General features: G+C 40.7%; 1 protein-coding gene across 1 annotated transcript in view; it reads left to right on the forward strand.

The window, feature by feature from the left end:
- The window catches only part of OCA2 (oculocutaneous albinism II), a 180867-nt gene that overhangs the window by 130668 nt on the left and 36741 nt on the right, over positions 1 to 13458 (forward strand). Inside the window, exon 22 of the mRNA XM_009331292.1 lies at positions 7022 to 7115. Within this exon, the coding sequence (XP_009329567.1) occupies positions 7022 to 7115 (94 nt within the window). The remainder of the gene's footprint in view (positions 1 to 7021; positions 7116 to 13458) is intronic.

The raw sequence follows: 13458 nt of genomic DNA on the forward strand, positions 1-13458 counted from the left end.
GGCGAGCTCCTCCACCAGCTCCCTCAGCACCCTCGGGTGGATCCCATCTGGCCCCATAGACTTGTGAGCATCCAGATGATGTAGCAGGTTGTTGACTGCTTCCTCTTGGATTATGGGGGGTTTATCCTGCTCGCCGTCCCTGTCCTCCAGCTCAGCGCGCCGAGTACCCTGAGGATAACTGGTCTGACTGCTAAAGACTGAGGCAAAGAAGGCATCAAGTACCTCAGCCTTTTCCTCATCCTCAGTGGCAATGTTCCCCCCAGCATCCAATAAAGGATGGAGTTTCTCCTTGGCTCTCTTCTTGTCATTAATATATTTGTAAAAACAGTTTTTGTTGTCTCTAATGACAGCGGCCAGATTGCATTCTAGCTGGGCTTTTGCCTTTCTCATTTCCTCTCTGCATGACCTAATGAGATCCCTGTACTCATTATCAAAACCATAACTATCCAGTGTTCACTTCTGCAGCCAGATTTGTTACATTTGCTCAGTTTGTGCTTTAAGTAGAGAAATGGAATATGCTATGGAAAGGAAGCAGCACATGTCAGTCTACCTATATTTAACGATGTGAAGCATATGGGTGACTGCACAGAGTTTGCTTTTGAAAATGGATGGGAAGTAAGGAGCTGGCTTCCATCAATAAGTTTTGCTTTGACACTATAACGGGATGGTTGGATTACAGCAAAAAGCAGGGCTGAGAATCCTCACCCTAAAATTATTCATGATTCTGTAGCAAACTCCTGGTTTTAGAGTGAGAGCCCTTGTCTGGGACAAAGCAGCGCAAACAGCTGTGTCTGTGTCAAACTGGGCCTTGCACAGGTGTTTGTCCAAGGTCAGGGAAAAGCTGTTCTAAGGCCTTGTGTTGACATGAAAACAGGGTAGACTTTCTGCTTCTGCATTAGCTAACCAGAGAGACAGAGAAGACAAAAATGCAGAAAGTCTATTGATTAAGCATAGGTGTAGCTTGTTATCCACTGTCAGAGCATGTGGAGAGGAAGTGGTCTGTAATGCTCACAACAAAGCAAGACTTTTCTGTAAGCAATCCACTCTTAAGTTTGCTGTTGCACGAGGTACTATCTCCTTTATATTTGAGAAAGTTACTATTTATAAAGGCTGCTCATGCTAGGCCAAATAGCTTTATTAGCGATAATCCCTTCCTTTTGATTTCTCAGTACTTTGAGTAATAAACACTAATCCTGCCGGGCACTTTGAGGTGATTCTTCAGGCAAACATATTAATGCAGCAAACCGAAGGGTTAGGCTTGCTCTTGAGGGGGCAATACCAAAGAGACACCTGTGAACTAATGGTATTTAGATATAATAGATGTGCTGCTGACAAGTAAAAATTAGCAGCTGAGAAGGAGGCTTAAAGTGAGAGGAAACATGTTATTGATGCAAAATCTCTCCCTTTTTTTTGTTTTGATTCTTCCCCAATTTCCCAGCCCCTTCCTTTAGTAAGCTTAATCCATTCCCCCAGCATTGATTTTCAGTGCATTGCAGATTATAGTCACCTGGGCAAACTCTGTTTACTGAGGGAGAGGCTGTCTGAACCCAAGGGAGGTGTATTATGTGTGGTGTGCAGGTTCTGGGTTTGAATTTGACAGTATCTGAAGGAGCGATGTAGCATAGGTGATAACTGAACACTGGGTTTAGAAGAAGTAGCTACAAATGGAAGCAGAAGGCTGGAGGAAGCGGGGCTGGTGAATACTGCAGGTATCAAATCAGGCTTAACAAACCTTCTCAACATCTTCCTGCTTGTAGCTTGTAGCTGGAGATGCAAAGGCACCTTTTAACATGTGGGTTTTGGATCTTCCTTTATAGATTTATTCTTATTAACCAAAGCTGTTAAATACTTTCTTATACTCTTATACTTTGAGTTGATTTCACATTCCCTAAAGATATTCAAAGTAATTTGCCTTGAGAAATACCAGAAAGATACTTTAATGTCACCTTTTCAGGACAGAAACAATAGAAGACCATCTACTGTGCTTCTGCAATGATTGTGCAAAGCCAGGGTAGGTCCATGGAAAAATGAGTATGATCCATGAGGATTCCTCTGTCATTTTCTTTGTAGCCTAGGCAGCAGCAGCTCTTTAAGTGACATGTCTGTACCTTCCTATGATCATTCTTCAAAGTGAGAATCTTTTTTTGCATTAAGAAAAAGGTCTTTCTTGATTTCGTGCTTATGAATTATTAAGCGTAGTTAGTATTGACAATAACGCCTGTAGTCTACCAAGACTAAAAGGCAGAATAGATATGCAGGATAAAATGTATGGCTTACCTCATACATATCACATACTGTTGATATTAGAAATATAATATTTAATTCATTGTAATGAATCCAGTTTCTTAATAACCATCTGCCTTGTGATAAAGGATGAGTTACAGTAGGAGTCATCAAAACAGGTTAGTTATTACAATGTTATTCTTTGATACAGTTCACCTGTGTGTTATTACATTTTGAGCATACAAACAAGCAAGTAAGAATGTTTGCTGTGCTTTTTAAGCTTAATTATTTTTAAGATTGAAGATGATGCGAAGATGAAGTCAAGATTGGGTGAAGTCCTAGAAAATGCTTATTCTTCATTTGCATCAACTGGAATGAATTTAACGTGTAGGTTTCCATATACATTAACCTAGTCTCAAGTTTTCCATGATTCAGAGGTCACAGTGTTGCTGTTTCACTACTGAGTTAAACATCTGCAGTGGAGACAGATGTTCCTGGGAGGAGAAACAAAAGTTTGCCTCTTTCATTAATTTCAGCGTAGCTCTTTGAAGCCTGCTGAGACAATACCTAATTAAACCTCACACGTGCTCTGAACAAATGAAAAAGAAATGCTGCTCCTTTCAGATAACATTTAAGTTGACAATTTCTCCTCAAGTGAAATCTACTTGGGGAAATCAATTCACTGCTGAAGCAGAAACCCTTTCCATAATACTTCATTATGTGAAGGCATTACTGTAGCCCATGTACAATATAGGACAGCGCATGCTGTTTGGAGATCTCAACTGTAGAATCATAGAATCATAGAATCAATAAGATTGGAAAAGACCTCTAAGATCATCGAGTCCAACCGTCAACCCAACGCCACCATGCCCACTAAACCATGTCCCTAAGTGCCTCATCTACACGTCTTATAAATACTTCCAGGGATGGGGACTCAACCACTTCCCTGGCCAGCCTGTTCCAATGTTTAACCACTCTTTCAGTAAAGACGTTTTTCCTCACATCCAATCTAAACCTCCCCTGGCACAACTTGAGGCCATTTCCTCTCCTCCTATTGCTTCTTACTTGGGAGAAGAGACCGACACCCACCTCGCTACAACCTCCTTTCAGGGAGTTGTAGAGAGCAATGAGGTCTCCCCTCAGCCTCCTTTTCTCCAGGCTAACAACCCCAGTTCCCTCAGCCGCTCTTCATAAGACTTGTTCTCCAGACTCCTCACCAGCTTCGTTGCCCTTCTCTGGACACGCTCCAACACCTCAATGTCTTTCTTGTAGTGAGGGGCCCAAAACTGAACACAGTATTCGAGGTGTGGCCTCACCAGTGCCGAGTACAGGGGCATGATCACTTCCCTCCTCCTGCTGGCCACACTATTTCTGATACAGGCCAGGATGCCATTGGCCTTCTTGGCCACCTGGGCACACTGCCGGCTCATGATCAGCCGGCTGTCAACCAGTACCCTCAGGTCCTTTTCTGCCAGGCAGCTTTCCAGCCACTCTTCCCCAAGCCTGTAGCGCTGCATGGGGTTGTTGTGGCCGAAGGGCAGGACCCGGCCCTTGGCCTTGTTGAATCTCATCCAGTTGGCCTCGGCCCATCGATCCAGCCTGTCCAGGTCCCTCTGCAGAGCCTTCCTACCCTCGAGCAGATCAACACTCCCGCCCAACTTGGTGTCGTCTGCAAACTTACTGAGGGTGCACTCGATCCCCTCATCCAGATCATTGATAAAGAGATTGAACAAGACCGGCCCCAAAACTGAGCCCTGGGGAACACCTCTCGTGAGTGGCCGCCAACTGGATCTAACTCCATTCACCACAACTCTCTGGGCCCGGCCGTCCAGCCAGTTTTTGACCCAGCACAGAGTGCACCTGTCTAAGCTGTGAGCCACCAGCTTCTCTAGGAGAATGGTGTGGGAGTATCTAGTCACAGCCATGGGACAAGTGCAGTTTAAGTCCTGTTTCTTTAATTTGAAGCCAGAGCTATATTCTTTGTCTACACTAATTTCATTCTGATGCTAAAGTTTGATTGTGCTACACGTAGAGCAGAAACCTCTTATGAAATGTTTGGAGGCTGTAGACTACTGATTTGTTTTGGAATTTAAAATTCCTTAAGTGTTCCTGCCTGACTCCTCTAATAACATCAGCTGTATTCATTTGTTCTGTTTTTGCATTAAGCCACACATTTTGCGTCTTGGCTTTCGCATGCCAGAGCCTACCAGGAATGCTGATGTTCCAAGTTCAATTTCATATCTTTAAACATGCATTAAAGTAACTAAAATATGCTTTGGGGCAAAGACAGGGGAAGGGAAATGAGCTGTGCAGTTCCTAATGACCAGTGCTAGCCTAGACACCATTTTTTAAAGGTTTCTGGCCCTCTGGTAAGGTTAGTCATCTTTTCTCTCCACACCTGAAGCACGTGGGCGGGTGCGTGATTCACTGAGTATGACAAGAAGCTTAGGTCACAAATAGCCCTTGGTGTCTCACAAGAATGCTCCAAGATGTTTTTATGATCCGTAGGGATACCCTTCTATTGATGTGCAGTTCCACTAACATCAGCAGAGCTCCTCATAGACAGAGAGGACCTCTGCACCCAGCTCCAGCTCCTTTGCAAGGTCAAAGCCTTAAAAACAGAGCAAGTAGGAAGTAGCTCACCTAGCATAGCTCCTGGGAGAGCAGAAAAAATAGGAATTTAAAAAAAAAAAAAGAATGGGACAATTAAAGATATAAAATAAAATATCTGTTTGGGATTGGAGGGAGTGGGGGGGAATGTTTTTCTTATCTCACACTGTCTGCAAGATTTCAGCTTCTTTCTTGTTCCATAATGGGATCAGCTCAAGAGCTGTTTGGGGCTGCTGATGAGAAAACAGAATCAGTATCCCGTTCTTAATAAGTGTTGTTTAGGGCACTCACCTGAGACTATGGATATTCATGATCAGATCTCTGCTCCAGGATGAAAATCTCGGTTTGCTGCTTATTTTGATGATAATTAACCATCCTGGAGTGAATAAGAATCATGCTTTCTCTTTGAACGCAATTGGAAAATCTTAACTTGCCCACACAAGGGCTTTTTCTTGGAAAGGTTTGGCTTCCATGAAATCAACTTTAAAAAAAAAAGTTCTGAGTGACTTTTTGGGGTTTAGTGATTTCTCAAAGTTGTTGCTCTGTCTCTAGAACGACCAGTCAAAAACCTGTATCTCGGTATGCAGTGACTCTGGTATGACTTTGAATCCAAACTAGGATCAAAATTATCACAATCAAGCTCTTTCTGCTTCCCTTTTTTTAATTAGAAGAGGAAGATCCTCCTTCCTCCAATGTTTCCACATCACATCTTTTCTCTCCTTTTCCTTACTTCTGAACTCTGTCACTTCATTTTATCTGAATTTAAGAGTGTTCTATTATTTTTTTAAGAATATTTTTAGAAGTCTGCTTATTTTGTGTGCACTTTCAGGTGCAGAAGGCCATATGGGTACCATGTGTGAATACTTAGGGGAATAATCCTTCTCCCTTTATTCTGACCTCTTCTTTGGTAAATTGATCTCTGGGTGACCTGAAACATTTACTAAGTCTAAGCAATTAACTGGAGCATTAATTGCCTTCTGATCTGTTTCTCTCAAAGTCAGTCCAGAAGACTGGTCTCCACTGAGCAGTAATGTTTAACAGGGCCAAAATGAGAAGAGTAACTATATGCCAATGGGAGCAAAGGAAGACTTGTGCTTAGAATAATGGATTGTTAATGTAATGATGTATGACAAAAGAGATTACTTGCCATAGCATACAAAAATTTTCCCCTAGATCGCTACCTCTTTTGTTCAAAATTTCAGTTAAGGAACAGAATGTAGGAGTCACTGTCACTTCCTGAGTCGTGCTTAAGATCAGAAATATTTGCTGAAGACATCTGCTTTTTCAAGTCAAATATACAACACTTCTTAAGTCTGAGGTATGACTCATGGGAAAGCTATAGAAAATGGGTCAGTCTTTCTGAGCTCTGAATACCTGACTTCTTTACACTGCCACATTGTTGAAAGTTTAGAGAAAACACAGGAATAAATTAGTTACTGGAAAAGGCTTAAGAGAAAAGAGAAGTATGTAGTTCTTCCAAGAGAATAGATGCACATTATAAACATGACATATTATTTTCCTTTGGTGTGTTCCTCTCTTTAGGGGACCTGTATAATGTAATTTGGTGAAGTTCACTGAATAAAGTTATGTTCTTTTATGAATTAAAGAACCATTGTGGTTTAGTAAGCAAACTTTGTATCTGTGGTGATCCTTTTCCCTTAGCAGAGAGATGTGAAACAGATCCATTCCCCTCCATTGTCCCACGTATTGTGTTTTAAATTTCTGTTAAAAAAAAAATAATCTTAGCAATTAGTTACCCTCTCTATAAAAAAGACACTAATTTGTCAATGTCAAGTTTGTGTAAGGAAAAAAGGCACCCTCAAACTATCTCATCCTTTGTTTTCAGACCATCTGACGGCACCTTCCTGTATGTAAAACCAAAATCAGCAAGTTTATCTGAATGCAAGTCTCTGGTGTCATTTTGACAACTGCTAGATCAGTGTTATGTTCCTTCCCTATTTTTCTGGCTTATGTAGAATCAGAGAATGGTACCAGGCTTATCTTTTAAAGCGTGAAGCTATTTATAGGATGTGGAGATACTGTCTGTATGTTTCTTTTCAAGCCTATGCAACAGAAATTGATTTTTCTTTTCTAACTAGTACTTCTTAGGACTTTAGCACAGAATAAACAGAGGAAGGGTAAGAAACAGAGCACAACTATAAACTGGTATTTGTTTTCTGAACTGCAGGTAATGGTACATTGATTGGAGCATCTGCGAATGTTGTTTGTGCAGGAATTGCTGAACAGCATGGTTATGGCTTCTCTTTCATGGAGTTTTTCAGGTACAATTTTAAACTTCTCACCTTAAACCTGTCTTTTTTTTTTTCTCTAGGCAAATAACGGGTCTTCCAAGGAGAAAATCTGGAGAAAGGGTCTATAAAACAGACCTGTGTTCCTAATTTACTTTTAGCAATTGAAATGTGGGTGGAGGGCAGATCACTTTATTTTTGCATAGTGGATAGAATGCATAAAGGTGGTGGGAGCACAATTTATCTTTAGTTCTGTAGTGATACGAAATTGTTGCTTTGTTGGGAAATACAGTTTAAACATAGTTTCTCATATGCACATTTTCACGGACAGTCTGTCTCCAGAAGAAAGTGGGATGTCCCAGTTTAGACTGAATAGAACTTTACTCCATGATCCAATGAGTAAACCTATTTATCTAGAAGCAATTACTTCTTTTGACCAGCTGCTTCGCATCTATGAGTGAAAGTGTGATGAGCAGCTAGTAACAGCTCAAGTTGTTGTTTAATAATTATTTAATTAATAATTAATAATTGTTGTTTAATAATGGAAGTTCCTCCGCAGGTCATTCATCAGTAGGTTTTTAAGGGACAAGATGTACTTAATGTACTTAATGCATAAAACAGTTTAATATTTTTTCAAACACCTCCAGTTTTTGAGACTGTGGTTGCAAGGTCTAAATGGAAACTGGCAAATAGAGGACTAGACATGAAATTAAAGTTTAAAGTGTAGTTGATTTAACTAAAACATAATTCCTTGCTTATTTTTCTGCATATTTAGGGCAAAGGATACTGTTAAGTTCACACCAACATTTTTTTCTCTTTTTTCTTTACATTGTTTATTTTAGTTTCTTGGCTCTATCAACTTTCCTTTACATTGTTTACCTCAAAGCCTTCAAACCTGCGTAATTAATGTGATTAATTATACGGTAGTGTCTGGAGCAGAGCCTATGATAACCCTAAGAAGAAAGATGATCTGAACTGTTCTTTCTAAAATTCTTGCTATGAGCATGTGCTGCTCATAGCACAGTTTCTCTCTTCACCCATAGTTTTCTGATGATATGTTTTAGAAAGACAGAATGCCTATCAAATCATAGTCTTGGTTGTCAGGACCATTGAGACTGCAGTAAAGTCTTATGTAGTATACAGTGATAGCTAACAGACTTCTTGGAAGTCAAGCCCTTGTACAAAAATATGGCGATACAGCAATAATGGGCTTGTGGATTGTTCTGTTCATGTTTCGCAGATGTTCAGCTTGTCATTTGGGGATTTAACTTGTATTTAGCATTAACAATGTGTCTTCTATGTAGATTTTGTAATGAAAAGTTCTTAAAGCTTCCGTGACACTGACTGAGCATCTAAGCAGAAACAAGGATGCAAAGCCTGACTAGTCTCTTCAGCAGTGTTCACTGGAATGTATTCTGTGGGAAGATTGAAGACAATACGCAGATGTTCTGAAATTACCTTCCATACGTGTGCTTTCAGTGGAAATGATTACTGGGGAAGGCTGTAACCATTGTGAGCAAAGATGTGAGAACTGAATCCAGAGTGGTCACAGGAAGATAGCAATGGATATTAATTAGCAGAAAGAAAATAAAAGCCGGCTTTTGCTGGTTTCTTCTCAATCACCGAGCAGGTAGATCATGAGCTCCTTTATAATTTGTCTTAGGAAAATATTTGTTTCAGTCGAATGTGCCCCAATTAAATATTTCCTGAGGCTTCTCCTGGCATTAAGAGGTATTATATATATCCCTGGAGGATTTTGATCTTTCTTACTTTTATTTATGAAGGTTGTTTCAAAGCATGAAGTGATTCCTCTGCATTTCTTCCCTGTTTGTCCAGGATCACTCATTAGGTTTCACATCCCTATTCAGGGTCCTCTGTGGTGCTTCTACCAGTATAGACACAGACTGTTACTCTCTCATCTTGCAAACCCTGTGAGTCACCAGGGAAAAATCATGGATACCATGTATGGGGAGATGATGGCCCTGTGCTGCCTGGCTTTTGCGAAGTTGTCTTCAGTGCAACCTGGGCTGGTATTGCTTTGTCCTTCTCAAGTGTCTCTGTGCAGGGAACCCATGACATGTCTGTCCTGGGTGGCATCTGGGGTCATAGAGCACAGTATGCTACTTCCCATACCCTTCCTCACTACCTGCATGCTAAGCCAAAATTATGCAACTATGATTAATGGGGGACTTTGCTAGAAGCAGCTTTTTTTGCCAAACATGTTTTGACATGGTGGTCTGAGGAGGAACTCTAGGCAGGGTTGCTAAGCATGTCTAGTGAGTACACCTTGACACAACAGGGGCGGAGAGGCTCTGGAGGCTGTGGGTGCCTAGTGGTGAGAGGCATCACGATGACTCTGTGTAGAGAATGGAAAAGGCAAGAACCAGGCTCTGTGCCCTGTAAGAGGTCTGATGGGCTCATGACCTTTCCCATGTGCCTTAGTGCAGTAGCACTTGGTGCAGTTCGAGATTCCTCTTCTCTTTTTTAAGAGGGGAGCAGTGGCAGCCCAGCTGGTGAGTTGTACAATGCTATTCTGCTGCCCAGCCAGAGCCAGAGGTCACCAGGTGTGATAACTTGCCTCGAATGCTGTGGTCTGACCAGCTTGATGTGCTTCTATCTGGAGTGCCTTCAGCAGAAGAAATCCTGTGCCGGGGGGGTGCATGCCTGAATGACCATGAATACTATAGTCTGTCAGAAATCTAACATCCTGGGGAAAGTCCCCCTTCAAAGCCACATCTAACTGCTTCCTTCCTTGGATCAAGAGTCCTACCTCCCCAAGGACCTGGGGGCACTCATCTCCTTTCAGATTGCTGGACACAGCTGGATGTAAGGGGAAGACAGCCAGCCTTGCTGTCCCATCCTCACCATCCAAGCAACTCAGGCCCATGTGCTGGAAGTGCTGTGCCTGTAAGGAGGTCCCAGTAGGATGGCATTTAGGTGGGAAAGATTATACTGAGAAAGGAGAGAGAAAGGCATACGTCCTCCCTCCCTGTGTTGAAGGACTTTAAAGCAGCCTGGTGTCCAGAGACAGGTTGAGGTTGGTTGAGGAGATACCAGGTCCCAACCATACATGCCTGGCTGCGCATGTGCTGGCCAGTGTCACCAAGTATCTTACCCAGAACGCATTTAGGTTTTGTTCCTTTCTCCCACATTACCTGTCAACACATGTAGAAACTAGTTCTGTCTGAACAGTGCTCACAGAGGGAAGAGCAAGATTGCCTGTGAGAAAAGATCCCTCGGTTGCTATGAATTCAACTTGTTGTTTCTGGCCCTTGTGAGCTTTTCTTGATACTTCATTATGTTCCATCAAAATCAGAAGGTCCCCATGTCACTTAGAGTATACAAATACTGTAATAAACTTACTTTATAACCATTAAAGTATTTTTGCCTTTGAATCTATTATAAATGGTGGTAGGGCAACAAAAAGGGTCTTCTACTGGTATATCAGCAGCTAAAGGAAGATTAGGGGACGTGAGCCTGCCACTGAATGGGAAAATGACCTGCTGACAAAGGACATGGAGAAGGCAGAGGTTCTCAGTGCTGTGATCAGCAGCACAAAGTCCAGCTGGAGGTCTCACTCCCCAGGGTACTTGTGAAGCCTGGTGGTGCCTTCCAAGCTCAGTCATTCTGGGATTCAGCTTTCAACCAGTCCCAGAAATCTGAAGGCAAATAAGAATAACCACCACTGGGTGATTCATTTGGACCACCTCAAATTCAAAGGAAAGGAAGCAATGTTAAGACAAAAAGAAAATTGAAAGTCCTAGGAAGATCAAGCTCAGAAGTAGCAATTTGCTTAAAGATGCCCTTGCATTTTTGGAATCAGTCCAGCCAAATTATACTCCTTTTCCACCTTGGAAACTTCCTCATCAAACTGTATTTATGTGTTTTAATCTCTCCTCCTGAAAAAGTCTTATATGTACCCTAATTATTCATTATCCTTCTAGTAATTCAGAAGGCAGAGCTGAACACAATATTCCAGGCACAGTCCTCTTATTTTTTCCCATTTTACAAAGATAAGATTAAATACAAAATACGGAACTATTTGCCTTTTCATTGTTAATCTAGGCCATTTCAAATTCCTCTTTAATTTACTATTCACTGTTAAATCCAAGTCTCTTTCAGCTTTCATGTTACTTACTTGAGTGTGAGTATATTTGTTTCCCTGCGCCCCTAGTTCTTATACTTTTCCTACATTATGTTTCTAATTAACATATCATCAATGGGCAGAGATAAAAGGGAATTCGTGTGTTATGTGATCTAGTAAGTGAATTGAAGGACAGACACAAAGACAAATATTTAAGTGGTAAAAATAGAAATAATTGTGAGCCAGTGGGGTTTGGAAAAGGAGATGGTAGAGAGCAGTGGGATATTTGCTGTACATGGTCAAGGGTAAGCATCAGAACAAACAAATGAGCATTATGCCTCTGGAGAGAAGAGCAATTTTTCTGGTAGTCTTGACCCTGTAGAAAACATCAGATGTGTTAATAATATGAAGGCTATTGCTCAGGGACAGCATATATGAGTAAGCAGAAGGCAGGAAAAGATAATATACATATTATGATTTTTAGTCTAGCTATCAGGGAAACATTAAATCATAAATAAGAGCTTAACATAAAGGAAAACCCCAAATGTAGGACAGTACTATTTCTCTTGGCAAATGGTCAGATAAGGACAGTATAGTCTTGTTGCCTGAATGATTTCCAGAGGTTAAGATAGTGATTTTATATCCATTAAGACTGTAGAATAATCAAGAGAGCTTTGTTTTTATCGAGGAATAAGATAAAAGAAATAGCATTGCAGATGTCTCTTCTAATCTAGATTCTTCATTTTCATGTTAGTTTTTTAATTTTTACTAATATATGTCTGAGTTTGTTTGTTGCAATATAACATTCCACTAGCTCAGTCCACCCTATGGAATATGAAAACGACCCACAGAAACCTTTTTGTTACCAATGAAAAATTTGGTTCCAGCTTAATTTCATAAGAAGTTCTCATTGTTGTAGGGGCTTTAATTATCTGTTTCTACTTGCTAATAAAATTGCCAGCTTGATTTTAATTTTCTCTTTAAGAGAGTCATTTATAACCTTATAAAGATACATAGTATTTCAAACATAAAATAAGTCATGTTCCTTCATCCTGTTGTAATTCAATACCAACCACCCCTGTGTGTCTGTGATACATGATGTGATAAAAAAGAGAATCGCAGATAAATGCTGAACCTATCTGACACAAAAAGAAAGTAGGTATTATGGGAAATACTCTAATTTTATTTCAAAGCAGATTTTGGCTGACTGTGAATATATCATGGTGCGGGATACATAGATAAGAGAAGAATGGATTGGATAACTTTATGTAATGGGATAAGAATATGAGAGAAATTATTTGATACATGATTAAATCAGTCTGCCCAGAGGAACAGGGTATGAGCCTAAGTACCTAATTTAGATTACAGTGGTAAGGTTAGCTGGGCATGATCCTGAAAGCATTGTGCATATTTTCAGGTTTTGCATTTTTCTGTCATTGTTCTCCCTTTCTATGTCATCTGAAGAGCTGAATTAATATTCTCTGTCTTCTCTGGGAGTAACAATAATTTGGAAGTGTCAAAAAATATTGGTTTCTGATAATAGCTTAGGAAAGAATTTGTTTTCATCATAGGATTTGTATTGGGAGATATTCACAGCAAAAATATTTACAGTAGGATATCCCATTTATCCCTGCTTGAGACCACTCACCCATAAAGACTGTGAAACAGTGCTTCCTGTGAGAACTGTCATGTGGGAGGACAAATGTGATGTTCTTTGCTACCGCCTGTGTATCCTATTTACACAACTTATTGAAAACAACTGTTTTAAAAAAAACATTGGGCTCCGTAAAGCCATATAAATGTCTCTACTTGATTACATGTTAGACAGCTGTAGTCCCTTTCATTCCTGTTAATTTAGTGTAATTTTTCCCTATTTTCTTGCTATTAACACCACTCTATGCCAAACACTGTTGCCGTTTTAAGGTTGGTTCTGATCTGAATAAAACCAGCCCTACTATTTTGGGTGTGAATTTTGGTGATGGAGACTTCACTTGAGCAATGTGGTATCCAAACACCTGAGCACAATTCACCTGTGGGCTTTCTGATCAACTGTGCAGCTCCAGAAGATGGAATTTTGGGGTGTTCAAAGTATCTAACAGAGATTCAATGAACTGTTGAGTAAAGGTTTAATGATGTGGTTTAACCTCAGTTGGCAGCTGAGCACCACACAAGCTGCTTGCTCACTCTCCCCTCCCCGGTGGGATGGGGGAGAGAAGGGAGAGAAGGGAGAGAAGGGAGAGAAGAGATAAAGACAGTTTAATAGGTAAAGCAAAAGCTGCGCACGCAAGCAAA

This window comes from Pygoscelis adeliae, unplaced genomic scaffold (genome assembly GCF_000699105.1).
Source record: "Pygoscelis adeliae isolate BGI_AS28 unplaced genomic scaffold, ASM69910v1 Scaffold149, whole genome shotgun sequence".
NCBI lineage: Eukaryota > Metazoa > Chordata > Aves > Sphenisciformes > Spheniscidae > Pygoscelis > Pygoscelis adeliae.